This window comes from Rhopalosiphum maidis, chromosome 3 (assembly GCF_003676215.2).
Source record: "Rhopalosiphum maidis isolate BTI-1 chromosome 3, ASM367621v3, whole genome shotgun sequence".
Lineage (NCBI taxonomy): Eukaryota > Metazoa > Arthropoda > Insecta > Hemiptera > Aphididae > Rhopalosiphum > Rhopalosiphum maidis.
In genome coordinates, this window is record NC_040879.1 from 31,226,779 (window position 1) to 31,250,065 (window position 23,287).

The 23,287-nt window shown below is 28.1% G+C and overlaps 1 protein-coding gene across 1 annotated transcript in view; it reads right to left on the reverse strand.

Moving 5' to 3' along the window:
- LOC113556472 (monocarboxylate transporter 12-like) overlaps positions 1–23,287 on the reverse strand; it is a 57,533-nt gene that overhangs the window by 8,020 nt on the left and 26,226 nt on the right. Inside the window, exon 5 of the mRNA XM_026961433.1 lies at positions 6,561–7,359. Within this exon, the coding sequence (XP_026817234.1) occupies positions 6,561–7,359 (799 nt within the window). The remainder of the gene's footprint in view (positions 1–6,560; positions 7,360–23,287) is intronic.

Genomic DNA, 23,287 nt, shown 5'->3' on the forward strand with positions numbered 1-23,287 from the left:
ACTATAATACAAGTCCAAAGTTGCGCGGGAGAGTGCGCTGAGCCAGTTCTACTCAAGTTAATAAACCTAATTTATGTTTTTATGATTAAATTCATATATGAATTATCCCAAACATATATTTATGATATATAAGATAATGTAATAATTTTGTTTGGAATAATAAAAAGTTCTAAAATTATAGAATTATTTAAGATACTTTGTTGAAAATATAATATGTAATAAAACGTTTAATACATCATGCATTCGTACTAATGCAATAAAGATAATATACCTATATAGGTAACCTATTTAGTTTTTCTATTTATTTATGAGTTTTAGTCGCACATTTTTGTTAATTTCACGATCAAAAAAATGTATTTCTATGGATAAAAGAACCTATTTAGTAACTATTTGTAAATATGTACAAATGTTTTTTGATCAAGTAAAAAATTAAATAAAAACTATTATAAAAAAAATAAAAATTATATTACAAAAATCCAAATTTAAAAATACCTCTTAACTAATTTTATTTTGATAACCTGATTGGTGACATTTAAATAATTTAAAAATGATTGTTATAACTATTTTACCTTTAAAGTCATATTGTAACCTTTTATAACTTATAAAAATGTATTCAATGATAATTGTACATTTTTCGAAATCACTGTCTCTTGTGCATCTTAGACCGAAGTAAGTAGATTTATAATTCCACAGAACTCGAATACGTAAAAATAAATGTGAAATCTATAATACACAGTTTCATATACAATTTAATGATTTGTGTACGTGGTGGAATGTGTTTACATTGTGCACAACAACTCGATAGAAATCGGATAAAAAGACCATTCTTAGACAAACTGTCTTTTGTGATAGAGCACGAAAATAATGTTTTATTATTTTGGTGTATCTACATTGTTTTTGTTTTCAATAGAACAACGTGTTTGTATTTCATGGACATTAATATCAGTATGAAATTAGAACGCGAGATGATAACGAAGAATTTGTATAGTCGAACAATCGAGAAGTATACTACCTATATATAGTGCAATGAGCAATCGTTTCCAAATTGTGATCAGAATATACGCAGTGCAGAATTATTAAAACGATAATAGGACTTTGTTTTTATTATTTGGGAAGACAAGGGAAACATGTCTACAAAAATAGTGATAAATAATAGTAGGTAAATACTGATCTAACGAATAATATATGACCTACGCGTTTCGCAAAAGAATCATAAATCACATACGTGAAAATATAGTACTAAAAACCAGATTAGCACTTGAAGTAAAATAAATACTATTTTGCTTATGATACAGTCGATACAGATTGTAACATTCAGGTACTTTAATTTTTAGTTTTTAAAGCATGAAAATAATCACTTACAGTTATTTTATCGTTAAGTTAATAAATTTGAAAATATTTTTTTTATTATAAATATACACAATTTTAAGAACAAAGATATTTTTTAAGAAAAAAAAATACATTTGATTTTTATCATATTAAGTGTTTTATTTCTTTAAATTAAATACTTTTATAACATATATTTTTAAATTTTCTATTTTAAAACACGATATTTTTCTGAAAATGTCGATGTATACATTCATTATTTTAGGTAGGTAATAATTTAAAATTGTGTAATAGATATTTTTTAAAATTGAGAAAATGACAGCGTATGCATATGACATCAAATAAGAGTTTTTGCAATGTCCAGGGTTATCATTTATTCTTATAGTCATGGGTAAATCTTAGAAATGCTATTTCTGACGCATGTCTGATGGTTTTAATTTGAACTCTTCTTTTTAAAAACAGTAAAAATTCAAAAATATAATATTAAGTCCAATAAAGGTAATATACCTTATCGATAGGCATACACCAATGACTAGAAAAACATGTTACAAACGTCGAAGTTTGCATAACACCTGTTTAAATTTTTAATTTTTTTAAAACAGTGGTTTTATTTTATCGTTATTTTAAGGGGTTTGATTATAAAGTACACATCACAATAACGAATTTGGATTAGTTTTAAATTTTTAATTTATTCAAAATGTACCAAAACAATGTACCTTTTGTAAATTGTTATGCAATATTAAAATGATTTGAACCACTTAAACGTAGTATTTTTAATAAAATTTTAAAAATGTATTTACGTCGAGCATACGTGAATCATCCACTTTTAAGATAGTAGGAAATGTTACGATTTTGTCAATCGTTGGAAGTGATGGTACCAATATGATAGAAGCGCTTTACTGCACGGCGTGATAAGTTGAGACAATCAAAAAAATTCAACCATTTGGACGGGTTTATGTCGATTTTGTCCAATGGACGTACCGCAGCACTATACGTGCTTTAATTTAAAAAAAAATATTAAGCTATCTTCATATACTTGAAAAAATAGATGAAAGCGTTCATGTAGGTACTCACTAGTCACTACACGAGGAGGGTGGCCTATACCTATATAGTACAATAAACACACACATATAAATATTATTATAAAGGTTATTCGGATACTACGCGAGACAACACTTGATGATTGTTGCTCACAAAGTGTACAAGTCATTACCTATCTATACCCCAACTATATGCGCTATGAAAGTATATGACATATTATAGAGCGTGTTTATAATATCGTGCTATTCGTTGTGATTACCGCACAAAAATACACCAATCAATCATTTTTATAAGAATAATTAATGCTTTGGTGATATTTTTCATATACATGTACATGTACAATATTTTTCAAGGCAAAGTTAAAAAATAACACTTTTTAGATTCATATTACACATTTGTATTTTAATACTATACACAAAACTAGGGACTGTATTATTTCAAAGATATTCTTAAATAAATAAGTCAACTACTTCCTACATAATATATATTTTTATTTGATACAAAGTGATAAAGTATTTAAAATCATAATATATGGTACTCTTTTATTAGAGCACAATAATAATGAAAAAAAAAAAAAAACATTATTTAGTAATAAATTATTGACGAGAACAAATGTGATGTGACATTATGTTTACACTTAACACACATTTACTACACTACAAAACTGTATAATCGTTAAACTACATTTAGAAAAATTATGATGGATTTTATAAATGCCATCAGTTGAACACGACAGTATTGTAAAAACTGTTGACTGAGCAAATATTTTCAGTACACTAGTTTCAAAATATTAACCCGGTAAAATGAATCGCTATTTTTTAAAATTAAAAAAAATCTGACTGTTGAGTAAAATATTTTAATCTAAAAATATAAAGTTAAAAATTGTTTTATAACTATTTTTGTGATAACATATTATGGGGTTGATCATATCATACTATATTATATTGAAAATATTTATTAATTTCTCTTGATAATTTTATATAAGTACTATCTACTTAGGTTTTATCACTATCAGTAATCGTGATTCATGACGCACAATAGTTTTTATCAAATAATAAGAAAAACCGATAAATACTTTCATTGAAATTCCAAAAAATTACATTGGTTTAATCGAGAACGGGAAAAAGATTTCTACTGTGATAAAATAAATTTTTCCTAGTAATTTGCTGTCATGCTAAAAAATAATTTCTCTACACCGTAGAAAAAAGATAATCGTCTAGTTATAATATAAATATTAGTATGATTGTCGGAAAACACCAAAATTAATCAGTACTCATAGGCCGAGTGCCCAAGTCATGGGAAAGTTCAAAGATATTATAATATTATGGGACACTGAAAATTGTGTTTGTTATTGTTATTCTTATTTTCACTAAATTGTTCGCCTACACATATATGTATCGTTTTTTTTAAAAGACTAACTCTACTTATAGTAAGTTTTGAGTGTAATTCGTGTATACGAAAAACAATTCTTTGCTGAGCTGGTGCGTAAGTCGCTATTTGTACACGGATAATGTTATATTATTTATACTATAGCTAGCTGTATTACTAGAATTTGTCCGGGAGAAAAAAATCAACAAATATAATATAGAGGCTCAGTGTACTTCATACGTTCACAAACAAGTTTGAGTCAATGTACCTTGCTTTGAAGACAAATCTGACTGAAACAAAAACTACGTCTGTGGTGAATTGGTTTTGATGTTTGATATATTTCAGTTTAAGTGTAATAATTTCATGAATATAGGTTTATGTTTTTGTTTTTCTAGAAACTTGAACAACAAATGTAAACAACATATATTTTTAACACAACCAAGTAAATTATTGTTCCAGAAAATATTTTTTAAAACATAATTGTTAACACCTGATAGACAGCGCCATGAGTATATTCTTATTTTTACAATCAATTTTCAAGGACAGAAGTTGATTTTGTAAAACTATATTGAAGACCTTTTCCATACTGTGTTCAATCAATTTAAAAATGGCCGTTTGATGATTGAACAAGTGATTTTAGAGCAAGCTCATGATAAAAATAACAACTTTGATACCTCCTTTATTTTCCTAAATGGTTTAAATTCCAACAATCTCTTTTTAGTATAAACCTTATAATCACATAAGAAATCTTTGTAAATTCATACCTAAGATTTGAAAATTAAATACAAGATCCTTAAATGTTGTTATTAATTGTTTTTTAAAAAAGTTGAATGTAATTTAAATTTCTTAAAAATAACGATTTTAGTGATTTTGTTATTTATAATTCAAAATATATTTTTTTTAACTTACTCAATGACGAAGGAGTACACATCCTCCTCTTACTGTACAACAAAGTAATTTTTTATATAAATTTTCTAACCTTAAAATATATATAAAAGCATTTATAAGATTTGACATTATACGTTTTCATTAAAATTTAAAATATTAATTATTCTTTAAAAAGGAAACAAATAACGATAATATTTCTAGTTTTAAATTAAGCATTGTTAAATAAAAAGTAAGTATCTATCCAAAACGTTATGCTTACAAAAGCATATTTTTTTAATAGTTAAAAATTAAATAAGTAAATAATTATTTAAGTTGTTAAAATTCAAAGGAAAAATCTGGTTTTAGTTAACAACTTTAAGAAAGTTAACTATAATAACTGAACTTTTATACATCTTTTAATAATAATTTGAAACCTATTCTTGATAAAAATGTATTACAATACGAGTCAATTATAAACTGATGACACTATACATGTTTTAAACAAACATATTTTATAAAAATGACACTGTATTTAGAAAACACTGATATAAATATTTGGTGAAAATAAATGTTTTTACAATTAGATTTTTTTTTTTTAGAATTACAATATAAAAAACAAAATCAATATTCCTATAGTTAAAAACTATATTGTGTATATACTTTCGTTATGCGTTAGTTATTCCTAATTATTAAAAACGTATCAACAGTTTCTTGAAAACATCATTGTTAAACCAATAAACTCCACTCAAGGCTTAGTATAAATAATAAATTGCACAAGAGTGTCAATGTTGAATTGTATCATTTTCATAATTTAATTTAATTGATACTTCTATTAATATGAATAAAACATAAATTTTATCTCAAAATATTTGACACGTATTATATTATATATTTTATTCAGTAAACAATTTACATTACTATTATTATTTTTGCGTATCCACAACTCGTGTTTACGCCCTTCGCCCGCAATAAACGATTGTTTCTATGTATTCGCAACACGCATAGTATAATATAATATATTACATTGGTTGTATTTGCAGTATTTATTGAGCATAGGTCATTTATCATCATGGACAACATCGGTCTACTAGGTATTTATATGTTTGAATAGTAATTACATTAATCCGCGAATTTAAACCCAAATCCGTATTGCATTAAAACACATCAGTGTCCCACGCACTTTAACGCACCGTGTAGCTATTAATCAATATTAATTAATATTTATTATCTTTAAATATATATACTGATAACTAGGTCAGTACATAATATTAATAAACAATTTAGTCCTAGTCTTCACTTTCGAGTACATTTGTAATGGTGCAACTTCAAATGTTGTGCTAGAGAGGAATTCTCTACTATGGACACAAATAGATATCACTAAACCAAATAACAGATATTTCATAACAAAGTAACTGTTTAAAATATTATATTTTTATGATATTCTACGTGGCGGCGTAAACACAATTTCTTTACAACACGACTGTTTAGCCGAGGATAACGATTCGTCGATACTACGTCACAAAAGTTATAGTTTTATAAACGAAAACGGTTGACGTGTTTTTAATTGTATTTTTTTTATCCGATTCCTCTCTTATCACGCCAATGCGATACACGTACGGTCAGATGTACATACAGTGTGATTAATTAAAATAGCTAAACCAATTTTGAAAATAAAGTTTGATAAAGCGCAAAATATTTATAGTACTACATTTTTTCGAAAATATAAACAAATATTATTATTGTTATTATTTTTTTAAAACGTATATTGAACTATACATCTATACTTCTGTAAACGAATATCGTGTTATACACTTTATGGTATAATTTATCGCGTCACGTGCGAGTATTTAATAAGATAAAAAAATACGATAAACCGGACGTCGCAATCAGTGTACAATAACAGATGGACGAAACTCGCACCGACAATACAACACCTGCAGATGGCCTAATATACTAACCTCCTGCGGTTCACGTTCAAGTTGACCAGACTGCCGCTGTAGAATATGTCCTTCTGGTACATGATGCCGCTGCCGCCGTTCACTGACGGCTTTAGGTTCTGGCTGGCGTAGCACACCTCGTTCCGCTGCCGAGTGCTGAGCCGACAGCTGAGCCGGCCGGCGGACGCGGCGATCAGCTCGGGCTGGCTGAGCGTGAACCGCGACTGTCTGTCCAGTTCGTTGCCAAACGACGCGGCCGAGGCGTCAGCCGGCCCGTTGGACGCGACCGTCTCCGAGTCTTTGCGGGCCCGCTCGTCTTGCGACAGTAGCAGCGCGTCGGGCGACATCTCCGCGGGGTCGTGACCGGTGCCACGCCACTCGTCGTCGTCGTCCGAGTTGGGTATGTGCTCGTACGACCGGTTGGCCGCGTCCACGCTGCCGCCACCGCCGTTGTTCAGCGGTTGGCTCTCGGTCGCCGGCGGTTCGATGATGTTCAGCACGACCGTGGTGGTCGCGGCCCCGTTCGTCAGCGCCGGCCTCTCGCCGTCGTCGTCACCGTCGTCGTCGGCCGCGGACGTGGTGCCGGACAGCGGCCGGAACAGCATGCCGAACAGCGTGCACAGCAGCACCAGGCCCGATATAACGGCCACGGTGATCCTCCAGCCGTACCCTTTCACCAGGTAGTCGACCAACGGCGAGAAGATGAACGTGCCGAGCCCGGAACCGCACACGGCGATGCCGGTGGCCAGCGACCGAAACTTGTCGAAATAGCACGTCACGCTCACGATGGCCGGCAGATAGATCATGCCGAAGCCCAGACCTGCGAACACGCAACAACAGTTATAACGACACGGATTGTGCGCCTATAAATATATTATAATATTAATTTTCGTCGATATATCGTATATATATATGAAGCTGCGAGATTCCCGATAATACGCTGCGAGCAGTGACGGATTTAAAACAGGTGCCGTCCTAGGCCCTTTTAAATGTGCCACCCCTACCTCGAGAAAAAAAACGCAGTGTTTATTTCTAATAAATTTATTTCATTTTAAAGAAATTAGGTCAGTAATCAAGTTAAACAAAACAAGTAATTATAAATTCTAATAAACCAATGTGTCAAATTTATGGATTTACTTCTGTTTTTTAAATATATCTATTAAATTATATTATATAATATTAATTTACGCAGTTACATAAGTGCATAAAATATTTATGATTCTTTTTCCATTTCTTACAAAGTTTGCCGCCCTAGCCGTAAATCCGGCCCTGGCTGTAAAGTTGTAAAACGATCAAATAACGAAAGCGTTTGTAAACCGCCGCAACTTTATACTATTTTAAAAGTGAACAATGTTTTATCAAAATTAATACGATATGAATATGATATATTATCTCAATAACGTATTAAAATTTGGCAATATGAGTTTATACCTTTACATTTACCTAAACGCTGTATACCTACTGCACGTTAATCAACATAAATAGAGACAATATTATGCGTGACGCGCCTACTTAAGTGCACTACTTGTCAATTAATTATTAAATAATATAGTTGGGAGTAACACAACTAAAATCCTGTGATTTATTTACAATTAATTAATTATTGTTACAATTATTTAATTTTTCTTCTACAGCGTGATATATGTTGTAGCTGAAACAGAGATCGATTGTCGTTAGAGATATACGTTAAGTCGATTGAGCTTTAGATTACTAATAATGTAGACCGGCTCAACAATAAATATTGAATTGGTTATAACATTTCCTCGTGCACCGCGTGGGTATACTCGTATATCATTTCTATGTGACGTTTATGCGGCGCGTTGCCCTAAAACAAGTCATTAAATAATTGTGTACACTGCACACACATATGTTTACCACCATCGGTAAATACAATAAGTAACGCGCGTTTTTTCCCCCTAGTGGACAGCATTTGGCCAGGGTTCCCACGACTCGTGTACTTAAAAAATATTCGCTATTCGTGGATAATACACTCACCGTGTAGTGAGAACATGCAAAGTACCTACTTGTACGAATATTCGGTGTTTGGTATTTGTTATTTGTTATTCACCGCCTTCTTGCGAGTGGTCGGGGTAAATTGACGGTTATCGAAGTAATAATATACAGCGCCATCACAGAAATTACACCACAACATTATGATAGTACTTACATAAACATAATGTGCGCTACCGCCATCGTTCGAAATCCAATTTGTTTTGTTACCACACGATCTTCCGGTCCTACAAGGCACGTGTACTTGGCGAACACTATAAAGCCGATGCTCTATTACAATATTTCGATTTAACTGTAATCACGTAAATGTGATTATTTTTAATTTCTTTGAATCTTCGCCATATTTGTCAATAACTAACGAGAAACCACGAATGATATGTCGAGTTAATAAATACAATAGTTACATTATTTACAATACCTCCTAACGACCCGTAAGGACAACGGTTGACGAATATTTTGTCAAGTAATGAGCATGCTCATCGAAGGAAGTAAGTTACAAAAAATGGTATTTAACACAACCGGCATATAATCGCCGTGTATGAAATAAAATAAGATATACCTACTTACAAAAATCCATCCATCACTTCAATTTAACTCACTTTACTTACTATACGTCGTTCATATTGCACAACACATACGTATTATTTATGCCCGCTTTTCCATCACTGCAGCGATGGTAATATTATTAGATTGTTTTTAAATTATTATTTTATATGATCTAACACATGTCCTATTACTTGTAGGTACCATGCTACTGTATCAAATGACATGAATTTAATCTGCGACCATCAGTCATAGTTAGTTGTTTTCATCGTTTAATTTTAAGCACGCTTGATTAATTTATTAACTAAAAATATATACAATTAAATATTTTACAATACTGCCAGGTAAACTTTTGTAGGTTGTAGGAAATCGGTATTTTTTTTTAATTTTACAATAAAACCAACAATACTAAGAGAGGTTAAAGTTTTTAGAACAGCTTAGATTCATTTTGTTTTTCATTTTTGAAAAATATTTATGAACATATCTTTTTTATGGTTGAGTAAATTAATCAGTAAGCCGGACTCACTTCAGTCCTATAACGCAAAGACCTAGATAGGACTTTTTCTGCAAATCATATAACCTCATTCTTTGTAAAAAAATTATATTCGACAATTTATACACTGAAGTATTTTTAAAAATGTTATACTTTAGGTTACAATATTAAAAACATAATAGTTATCTTTTCAAAAATCAAAAGTTCAAAAGTTAACTGTGGTTTTGCTGACAAACAAGAGGCTGGATTTGTAAGGACAATATAAAATTGAATATAATTTAGATTATAAAAATGCTAACAATCATCAACTTGAAGTTTTACGGAGAAAATCCATGCGTAATTTTAGTAGAGCACTGATTTCATAAGTAGTACTACTGAAAATCATTAATTCAGCACTTGATCTATTTTTTTCGGTTACTCCCACCAATCACGCACGTCCAATTGAACATCGAGTGCCTACATCATGAATTCAAGGAGATCTAATATCTATAGTTCTCGTTTAATGTTTAGTTAAAAACGGCTTTGTCAAAAAATCACATATACGTACATGTATATAAATAAACCACAAACTCAGGACGTGACCATATTACGTTAAAGCAGTATGTATATACAATATGCCATTTCCTTATAGTAGTTTAGATTGTGAATTTTCTATAGTAAAATTTAATAAAATAATGTTATGTTTAGATACGTTTAGAGAACACGATTGAACATTTAAGCGGACATCACACAGTCACATTTAAGCAACAACTTTTATTCTAAATTAAAGTTCGTTAAATTTGCAATATTACGTTGGGTAGTTTTTAGCCATACTTAACGGTTATACAAACCATTTATGAGACGTATTAACTAACATAAATATATGTTTCTAGTTGACTATATTTAATATATAAAATATATTATTTTTCAACAGAAATAAAGATTCAATGAAGGTTTTTATAGGGAAAACCTAAAATATTAGGTAATTAAAAATGTATTTTATGGCTGTGAACATACGACGATATCAGAGAAGTTTAAAATATGAGTTTTCAAAGAACTTTTATAAAACAAAGCTGGATTCTGTCTAATGCGATTTTACAACCGAGTAAGACAATTTGCATGTGTAGACATTAGACAAGCATACTTGTAAATATTTCGAGAACAATATTTATTTCCGTACCGAATGAAGTCTTACTACAATACTCAACAGAATATGTATACCGCCGAAACAGCAGTTAAACTAAAAGTATAATGGATTATTGTTGTATTATTATATTACTTTATAATAAAAAAAAGAAAATGTAACTATATTTGATAACAGAAAAATAAATAGATATCATTGATATCAATATTACACCCAAATTCAATAATTTGAAAAAATATATGCACGCTATATTGAGGGAGAAATATGTTTCCAAACATTATTCGAATAATTTCCATTATTATTTTAAAGCAAATTTCAAACATATTTGTTCGACACGCTTTACATATAATATGTATAATTAAAAAATAAAGAAGATGTAAATTTCAATACGATATCGTATTACAGTGCAACCTTCCTTTACGAAAACCTCTAATTAGTGGACATTTCTCAATAATGGACAAATTTTCCAGTCCTGACACAGCTTCATTAAAACTAATGGTTTAAGGTACGGTTTCCCTGCAACGTCCAGACGCGGTGTCTAGCGTCAACTACTGGTTTGGACGTAGGTAAGCGTCTAGACGGGGCGTCATGACGCCGTGCTGTTCCAGTCTTTGACGCTGCAGGGAAACCGTACCTTTACACTCTTCTAAATAGCGGACACGAACAGGTTATGATAGTCCGTTGTGCCTTATACCTATAAATAACGGACAGCTATACTGAGTATACCGAGAAATTCGAACCTATTGTACCTATATATTATTTATATATTTCCGATAAAGACATTTATTTTATGTGTAATTTAATGAATACGATAAGGTTTATATGATCAATAAATACCAATATGTACAAACAATTATGACAAAAATACACATTACACGCATAGTGATGGCTTATTCATGTTACATACGAGTACCTCTACCTAATACATCCATCTTTACTATTTAGTATGTTATTTAATATTTATCATAGCTCCAGTATATAGTGGCGTTTGAAATTAAAAAGTAAAATCGACCTGATAAAATGTTATGATGCAGAGAAACAAAACATTCGTGAGTTAGCCATTCAATTTAAAGCTGGAAAAACTCAAATTGGAACCATACTTAAGTTACGAGTAATTGCGGAAGTGATGCGACGAAAACATGAACGGTGAGACAAAAAGGACTTTATAAAAGATAATAAGGGCTTTGAATAGATCATGTATGTCACGAATGGTTCTAACGGGGCAATGCTAAAAATCTGACCATTTCCAGTCCTTTTTTATGGAAAAAAGCTGTAGAATATATATTTTGGCGAAACTAATTTTATAGTATTTAAAGGATAACTTGAGAAATTTCGCAACGTCACAACATTATTTACAAAAATTTTCTGCAGAGAAAGTAGTTCTGTTGACATAGATGTTGTGACGATTAGAATTACAAATTAATAGAAATGAGTGAAGGATTTGTTCCGAAAAAATATTTTTAATGTAGACGAAACCGGCTTGTTTTCCGTGCCTTATCTGATAAAACAATGAATATCAAAGGCTATAACTGCAACGGTGGAAAAATAAGTAAAGAACAAATTACAGTTATGTTATATTATATGAATATAGAGTGATTTTGAAACACCCATTGGTGATTGTAAACAGGCACAAAAACACTGGTGTTTTTAAAAATATTGCAGTTAGTGAACCGGCTGAAGACCAATTGTCTCTAGGTATACAAGGCAATCTTTTATCATAAAACACTCGTAATTTCAAAAAGTATTCATGTTTTTGAAAACATTTTTTTACATAGTTTCAAGTTGTTAAAAAACAACATTTTTATTAAAAAATTATGTTTTTAAATATTTTTAATCCTTATATTTTTTTAAGTTTTTTACTTTTTTGAAAGACAACATAGTTTAAATTGCATATTCTAAAATTATCAAGCAAAATAATTTTTTGAGTATTTTGATACACAAAAATCGAATTTTGGGCGAGTAATTTATGAGTTATTAGTATTTAAAGTTTTGATGCGCGGAGTGGAGTGGTCGGGGTTACCCCGCAAAATGTTTGTCCACTACTCCGCTTGTCAAAACTTTAAATACGTAGTATCATATACACGTACTATACATTTTAAGTAAAATATTTTTTAAGTCAATAAAACTTTTTGATAAAACACAATATACATAATGCATACATAATATTATATCAATTTTTTCCTAACAGCGGACACCTCTTAATAACGGACAATTCTAATGGTCCCGTAAGTGACCTATGTTCAAAGGTTTTTCTATAAATATTTATAATTATAACCATAGTAAAATAATTCAATAACTACCGCATGTGTGCTGTGTGGAAACTTGAAATTAATAATTATTATTATGTAATGCGTTGCGGAAATCCATTTAGTTAAGTTGCTAAGTATATATTATTATTCTCCGCGTGTATTTGTGTGTTAGTATGTAATGCAAGAAAATTACGAGAAACGTATTATAATATACAAAGGCAGGTGAGCGAAGCACGTCGAGTGATGGGAAAGATTAGGAAGGATTTTGTTTATAAAGTATGTTATATCGATCGAATAATTGTTTTGTATTTAATAGACTAAAACTCTATATTATAATATTATAATTTATAATGCATCACGCTATGAACTAAATAACGTTACATTATACGTTCACACGGCCATATGAGTAGGGGCTGCATGTTGTCATTTGCAAGATGCAAGAGTATGCATTTACATCCCAGTTATTAAGATGCTTTTTGTTTTATAGATTTGCGATTGAAAATGAGAGACGCTTTACAAACACAAATGAAAATATTTTGACGGTTTAAGACATTTTTAATGATAATTTATTAAATTTCAAATTTCCTAACTATATTAATTTAATATTTTAAGTACTTTAATATAAATTAATATTAACTATAAACAATAGTTTAATGATTTTCTGAACTCTAATTTGTTTAATCATTTTTAATTGAAAAATATTATAGCTGTTTGCAATGTATGTTCTTACCTGCCTACTTGTTTTCACTAGTTTCAGAGGACGCTACAATCGTATGTGCTATCTCCGTCTTACAATAGTACAACATAGCAAATTTGCGTTCAGAATAACAAATTGTGTGTTTGTTTACAACTTTAAATTGAATTAAAGATAAAAAATAAAAATAGTTTGCTGGGTCAAAAAGTTTGAAATATTAATAAAAGGTTCCTCGCAAATTGTTTTAAAGCTATTTAAAAATAATAAAAATACATTGGCATGACATTTTAAGCATTTGAAATTTAACAAACTTTAAAGATAAACTTTGTCAAAATAGTTTTCAAATTTATTAAATGTTCAATTTGTATATCTTAAGTTTGAAAATTTACCAAAAGTTTCCTCGTAATTTCATAAGGTTCATACTGGAACCAAACAATCTAAATAATGTATAAGTATAATTTTAATTATTTTGTTACAATTCAAAAATATTATTCGTAAACCTTGAATCTTTTACGTATATTCTTATATTTTATAAATATACTATACTTATTAAATATTATCAAAAAATTTAGATAAATATTTAGGTATTGCCTAATTATAACACGAATCTATTCAACACCGTTATACAATAAGGCAGTTGAATTAAAAATTAATATAAATAAAAACTATTGTGATAATTAAATATTAATAACATAATAAAAATGTAACGTTTTCGAAAAATAAAAATCATCTTACCAAAAATATACCCAAATGACAAAATAAATTAATTTAAAAGTAATATAAAAAACTATTTGATGAAATATTTTTTTTTAATATCAGCAGATAATCTTCGCTTAGTAGCATTTTTAGTATAAAATGATTTATATCATTGAATTTAAGTTTAACGCATGCATTTCAATGACTTATAAATAATAACTACGAGAAACACGACACATAATATGTAGCAAAGCGGTTACCAACTTTCTCTTTGTTGTGTTTAATAAACTATGATTTGTCTATTTCATGTATAACTACATTATATAAATAGTTGATAAATTTTTCTGATAAATAAAAAAAAATTGATATATCTAACAACTAATAACTATAAAATGGTTAATTTAAGAAATTGGCGTGGAATATTAGGTAAAAGAGTGGTAATGATTTTATCATAAAATATTGAATTATACCACATGCCGGTTACTATTTACACTAAAAAATAAAACATACACACACATACGATACACCAGGTGCAAGTTGTATTTATTTAATCGAGAAAGCAGTTGTCTTGTCTTGAAATTGTCAGTTGGATGACTCGACTTATTGCATTTGACACCATATTCTAGAAATATCATACGCATTCCTGCTTTTTAATATTATACACCGAAAATTTCGGTCCGAAATATAAAATTATGTCATGTATTCGTGTATAATATACCTACGCCAAACCTTTTTTATGTAAAACGCATAAGGTACGAACTTTATTTATACGTTATTTATTCATTTTTAACGTCACCGACATAGAATTCAAATATATAATATACAGTATAATATTCGATTATTATGTAAGAACAAAGAACATATTGTGTACTATACCTATACGGTTATATACATGCGCGAAAAACGGTTGTCTATACATTGCACGATAACGTGTTGAAAGAACAATATATTATACACATATATTTATTATAGGGAGCCATTTTTGAAGTTCTTAATTTTAAAAAGTGCCGGTCGGGAATTTTTTCCATTGCATCTATATTATAGTACCTATCTGGAAGTTTGAGCTTGATCGAACATAATTAACACATGGTGACTTAAGCTCAGTTGTATATCTCTTTAAATTGTATACTACGAATTTTTATATTATTGTTGTACTAATTATTTCCTAAAAAAATAATATATCTTTACATTTTCTTTATGAATTAATCTTTACAAGAGACAATTATTCTAAAACCACCTTGTAATTCCGGATATACGTTTATCAGTTTAAGTATATGTTTACGATAAGCAACTCCTTAGAGAAAAATTAAAATAAATATTAGTTTTAAATCTAAATTTTTTAATCCTTAAACCATCAAAGAATGATAACAATTAAATTATTTTATATTTGATTTACGTATCAACAGACTAACATAGTTTATTATAGAACTCAATTCATAAATGTACATCTAACGAGAATATTGAGTTATTAGTTTTTTTTTAATTTTTTTTCTAGAAAAACGCATTAATTTAAATTTACAGACTTAAATATAAAACATATTATCCACATATATATTTTTAAAAACGCCTAATTGTGAATAAGTACACTTTCTTCTTAGTAGTATGAAACATCAAGTAACTGGTTCAAAATTACCGTTTATTTGCATTAATTGCCAACAAATATTAAAATACAAAAAAAGGAATTATGATGAACTCACAATTAAGAGAGCTAGTTTTTTAATACATTAAAATGATCTTTTTGATATTTTCCATTAAAATGTTTAAATATTACACATATTGTATACATATTAAAGAAGACAGACGATTTTGACTATAGTGATGACAAAAAAGCAGGTATAATCACAATGCTTTGAATTTATTAAAAATTAACTAATATCGTAGTAATAGAGTAAATAAAAAAATAAAAAGAGAGAAAATGTTAAACATTCTATTTGCATCAACAGGTGTCTGTTTATATTTTTTTTATTTTTCGAAGACTCGAGTATAGAATTGGAAGAAAAGATGTTTAACCAGCCAACTATGAGAGTACAAGAAAAAATTATCGGCCTATCAAAAGGTTAGAAAAAACAAAAGAAAATACAAACACAAATATTAGGAATTCCAGAATTGTATGCAATTCTACAAGAATTGAAATATTTTCTGTGGTATAGTAGATGATCGGTTATTAATAGATAATAAGGTACAGACATTTGTGTTTGACACAACTACATACGATACTGGAATAATGAATGGTGTATGTGTTTTGTTCGAACGAAAAATAGGACGTGAAGTTTTGCTTTACAAATGTAGACATATATTATTTATAAAATAGTTTTAGCTGTAGTTTTTTTTAGAAAAAGAAAAAATATAAAAATATTTTATTTAAGTTTATTTATGAAAATCAACTTGACTTTTCAACAACATTTTTAAAATAACATGCTAAAACACCGAAATGAGATGGATTCATTAAAGAAAGGGACTTCTGCATAGGCGCAATTAAGGGAGGGGGCTTGGGGACTTAGCTCCCCCAGTTTTATCCATAGCCCCCCAGTTTTTAAACGATTTTACTTGAGGCTTATTAAAATTATTGAAACCATTTAATTACAACTAACAAAATAATTTAATATTTATTGACGTTTATATTATATAACAACTATATTGCAGCTTATTAGTTATAATTTCCAACAGGAAATTGACAGTTTAAGCTCCGAAATGGTAGTTGCACATAATTGTTTAAAAGTCTCAAAAAATGATTTTGATTTTAATGATTTAAAAAAAGTTGTTGAAAACCATATCTATCCAAATTTATATAAGCTGTAACAAATTGCAGTCACAATACCTGTAAATTCAGCTACACGCAAACGCTCATTTTCCTCAATGAGGCATATAAAAAATTGGTTAAAAAGTAATATGGGACAAGAAAGACTTAGTTATTTATATATTTTATGTATAGAAAGAGACATTGCTAATATAATTGGCACTCAGGTTATTGTTAATAAATTTTCTTAAAAGGATAGGCGTATTACTTTAATATAAAATAATAATACTATCAATATGTTATGTGTTATGAGTTAAGTATTTATGTAATTTATTATAATAGGTATATGATAAAATATTTTTTTTTACTTTTTTACTGCATACTTTTTTTATTTAATATAATTTTATTTAAAAACATTATTATTATTCATAATAAACAATACTTTTTATTAGTAAATAGGTGTATTATTTTTTTAAGCTCTCTATTTTTATTGATTAGACAGTAGTATGTAAAAAGGAAGTGTTAGGAGGTTATGAGTGTTATGACATCCTCATTTTATTATATATTTATTATGAGTAAGTATACATAGCTTATTTTTACTGAATTAATAACCAGGTTACTTAAAACAGTATTGTCAAAATATGCCTACCTACTTATTTACAAACAATTTAATTTTTTGGGCTTTGCCGCATTCCTCTTTAAAAATCTCCTTCATAAGCTATTGCTAGGTGATTATGAAGGATAGAACATTTTTAGATTAAACATAAGACTTGTAAATATTTTTAGCCCTCTCAGATTTTTGACCCTAGTTGCGCCTATGGACTTCTGTAATAAAATACTTAAAAGTCGTACAATTAACTGGCATTCGAATATATTATAGTATTGTGCCTGTGGCTTTAAAGCGTTGTAATATAGTTATGCTTAATATACATTATGTAAAAAAGGAATTCTGTTACCTATACAACTTTTTGTAGCACAAAACTAGAACCTGCAAACGATTGAAGTTTAAACTATTTTGATTTTGTATAGTATTTGAATACATTTTTAATAAGATATAATGTATGTGTTACGTGTATTTTAACCTACCGTGCCACAATCGGTTTCCATGGCTATAGGGCGGTGTAATAAATGTCAAACAGAGACATGTCAAAGATAGACATTAAAATATAAAAACGCAAGAAATAATTTGATTTCAGTCTTAGTTTTATTAAATTAAATAAAATTACTGATGTGAGTTCAATTATATGTAAAATAGTTTAGCTTAAAATAGAATTAAAAAAAGTGACAACTTTTTCATAATATAAAATTTAACCATTTATGCAATATTGCTCAACATTTTAAAATAAAAAAATTCTCAGTACTATACAAAATATTCAAAAAAGGATTTCAATTTCAAAATTTGACAAAATTTATCAAAATTACGAAAATATGTCAAAATATGTATAAAATTCTTATGACTTAAAGACCTAAATCATGAAAGTTTAACACAAAATTCATCTAGGTTTTTACCAGAGTTAAAAAAAAAGTTTAGAGTAGTCATATGGTCATAAACGTTTTTAAGAGTAATTTAAATTCAAATGTTGACGAAATTGAGTATTTAAACACATATATAACATGCATATTAACATTAATTTTTAAGTGTAAACATTTGAAACATTACTGCTACTTAAATTATCTTTAATACTATTATCTTTCTATACGCAATTAAATGTACAAAATACATAGATTAATTGTATAAAGTATTTATAATATATTAATATATACTACGAACTTTTCTTGCATCGCAATGGTACACCGGTATTAGCTTATAATTGTATAAGGTAATATTATATAATTATTTGTATATTATAGTAAATGCGATTTGTTTTTGTCAAAAATTATTTCAACTTACAGTTTACTTATAGAAAAATAAATTACTAATAATAGTTGTATAATACATATTATTAAAATATCCTTAGAAATATTGTTTGACAGACTCCGCTCAGAATCGTTATTCGTATATACAATGATTTATCGTTACAGTAACCCACTCATGTCGAGCTACACTACTGTATAGCAGAGCGACTTCTTGGATTTTATTTATTTATTTTTTATATTTGAAAGTACTTGAAATATTTTTTTGAGTTTTATATATAATAAAATAGCGCATGCGCGGCAATATTGTTTCATAACATTTAATAAAATATAATATATACCTATAACACGAACGAGCGCCATAGTTGACTATGTACTAAATGGTAATAAATAATATAATAATAATCATGTAATTATCATACTGCGGTAACGCGCCGCCGACACTTTATCGTGTCTTTATCTCGGCGTAAGCGTCTCATCTCAAGTAATAGGCACACGCGTTTAACTACCACAAGTACACAGCAATCAGCAATCACGGCAGGCAGTCTTATATGACCCCTCTTCTCTCCCGATATGATGTAGCCTATTATGATGATGACGAGGAGTATGAGGAGGTTGATAAAAAGGAGCGGGACTATATATTATAATAGTATAATGATAGATTAATGTTGAGTGTGTTGACCTAGAACGCGAAAAATCTTCGTTGTATAGAATATACAATAAAAAATAATATAAAATCGCAAGTGCCGCCGCATGCCGCGACATGCGGTCGATCGTCATCCACCGCCGCCGTATATAGATCTTCACGTAGAGGCGAGGACACTCATAAGTATTTAGTTACACTATAAAAGTAAAATTTTCTGCATGGGCTTCAAACTTTAATAAAAAAACGAGCATAGATTGAAACCAATTCAAGTTTTAAATTAAAATGTACGTGATGGACAACACGTGGTCAGATTTGAGTTTAAAAAAATTATAGTCTTAAAAAATGAATAATAATTTACTTAAAAAATAGTAACTTATTTTTTTCATAGTAAAATTTTATTTATTTTAACATCAATATTTCATACTTAAGACTTTAAGAGTATTGATAAATTCAATGAGATCTATTTATTTAAATTTATTATTGCTAAATTCTAAATATGATTTTTGTACAAAATTACCAACAACTAATTCCTCCAGCAATATACTATAATATACTATAATTCAATATACTATAATATAATACAGAAGTGATCCTAATTCTGATTAACTGGGACATCGACCATAAATCCATCACGATTCATGAGCAATTTACAAATACAAAACGAAAATTACAATTAAATGTATACTCGTTAACTTTTATAAAAGCAAGAAAACTAAATTTATCATAATTATCAATAATAATAATTAATTGATTACCAGTGTTCTAATAAAAATAAAATATACAATATATACAAATGTATACAGTATAGTAACAATATAGTAAATTATATTCTCTTTATTGTTATTTTGATTTCGTAAAAGGATATATTACGCATACAAATCTTTCAACACTAATTTTAATTTTGTAAACAAAATGGTGATTTTATCTTATTAGGTTTATTTAGCATAATTTCACATATTTTGGAATTTTTAGCGCATGTTTCCCCATTTTTAAATTCAATTCACAGTAAAGTTATAGTTATTATATTTATAGTTCATAAAACAATCGATATTTGATTAGGTTGGGTACCTATTTATTATTTAATTACATGTGGCAATATACCTAATTATCAAATATACATAGAATATAATAACGTATTTAATTTAAATATAATATATTTAATTAATTCGTGATTATATATATAAATATATATTTATTTTTAATTCAATAATATCTTATTTTAAAATATAAAAATAGTTATTAAATTGCTTATGCAATAGAATATTAATGGCACATAGGTACCTATTATAAATATATTATGATTTAGTAAAATAAAAATAAACATTTACATAGATAACATAAAAAATTAAGTATAAATAAATACATTTTTCAGTAAATAATTTTTAAAATGAGCAATTTGTATTTAACTGCAATCTGTGCTATAACTGGCCTATAAATCTTAGCAATTGAATACAAGGTACTTCGTCAATACTTTTTATTTAAACCCGAAAATCTTAAAAACATTTCGTTTTATACACTTGAAGTTTAAATTAGATAAACGTTACGTTAGTTTCGACGAATAATAAAGTTTTTAGAAATTGTATTGTAATTTAATAATTTTCGTGAAACTTGAAACTTCAATTTAATTGTCTATGATGTAAATATTATTTTAAATTAAATACACATTTTGTAATAGATGACGATATGTTTTCGGTAAAAATTAATTCAACCTACTTATCTATCGTATAGCTAATAATAAAATAAATTACTTTAATAGCAATATCAAAAAACATACCATGAAATGTACTTAGTGATATAAAATAACAAACCGTCATTGATTTGTCATTGAACTTAAATTTAACGCACCCATTTTCCCACATTATTTTGATATTATAATTAAATACGTAAAATATTTTAATTTACTATTAGTAATTACTAATATTAATATAACTAGGTATATTTAATTAATTTTGGTCAAAAATGAAAATATTATGCTTATATATTTTTTAGTTTTATTATTGGTTTCAATATATGAACTACTTATGAGGAACTTAATAGATGTAAACTGGTTTTGTGTAAAAATATTCGTTTTTCTTGTTTATTTTGAAGTATTGGGAATTTTTAATTTTTTCCTCTTTAAAATATAAACTAGATCCAAATTTCTATCAAAGTTTTTTTCAACTACTTATTGCGTAAACATACATAAAAAACATAAATCATTATTTAAAATCAATATAGGTATTAAATTAAAGTTCAATAATGATAGTTAGATTTTGAGTAAACTCCATAAAAAATTAAAGTATATTTATGTAAATGTCATCAAATTACTAAGTTAATACAATATTGGTAAAATATTGATACGTTGAGACAAAAAAAAAATTATTTTAATATTTGTGTTGTATATTCACGTTATTGAAATATGTATACGATAAAGTACTACGCTACCTATTTCCTTTTCATTACAGTATATTTTACATAATACGTAAACACTTAGAAAATTGCCTATATCGAACTCCTTAAAAACGATCAGAATCGTATCCCCTTAACGTAACAACAAAACACGTGACTGCCATGCGACAGATAATACGATTTGGAACGTGTGTCGTTTAATTTGGACGATGTACCTAACAATACGTCAATAGTACAAAACATCACAGGTGATGCATACTCACATTACAAAAGATACGATAGTGAGATAGGAATGTATAAAATCCCAGTAATAATAAAAAGATCCCTCCATCACCGTTTTAATGTAACATTCTTATAGATAGATACATAATTATTATAAAATGAACTAATGTAACGTGATAAAAATTTAATTTAGGTAATTCAATTATTAGAACCTTTATACAAATATTTTTATTATTAAAAAAAAAGAAAGAAATCCAAGGTATTATTTTATTTTAAGTCCCACAGACTTAGAACCATTTCTGCGCTAATATATATATATATATATATATATATATAAGGTATTTTATAACACTTTAGATGTAAAAAAGTTGTACACATGAGTGCATATAAATAATAACAGTAAGTTTAATATGCCACGTTACAATACGTCGTAAAACCAGATATCGCCAACAAAAACTGTTCAAAAATCGAAATTCAAGACCACCCTTGCAGGCCAATGCGCCTTCGTCAAGTCCTGAGTATTATGTAGTTGTACATATAATGCCTATATTATATGGGTAATGTATATAATACATAAATAATATTTTGTTGCTGACGGAAATTGTATTCGTAAGATTTTCGAAACGTGATTTTGTCACGGTACAATAGATTTGTACCCAAATTAATTATACGACCAATGCCGTTATACTGTTTTTCTAAAAATAAAATTATATTAGTAATCGATCGATTGTAATTTTATTAATGAAAAAGTTGGAAGAGTAGTAGTCATATAATTGAGAAAACAGTGAAAAAAAGTGATAGGTATTTTATATTTATCCATTTAAATCTAATATATATACACTGTATTTTAAGATGGTAAGGGTAAAGTATATTACAAACATGAATGTAAAAAAGGATCAAACTTAATATTGAATAGAATTTATAAAACGTAAAAGCACACAACTGCGAGTAATAAACAACGTCGCGTAAACATAATTCATTCATTTGTTTGTTTATGAAACAATTTTGGGTAAGCCATAGTAGGAAATAAGTGAAAAAAATCCTTACAGTTGTGTAATATAAAATAATATTACAATATATTACAATACATGGA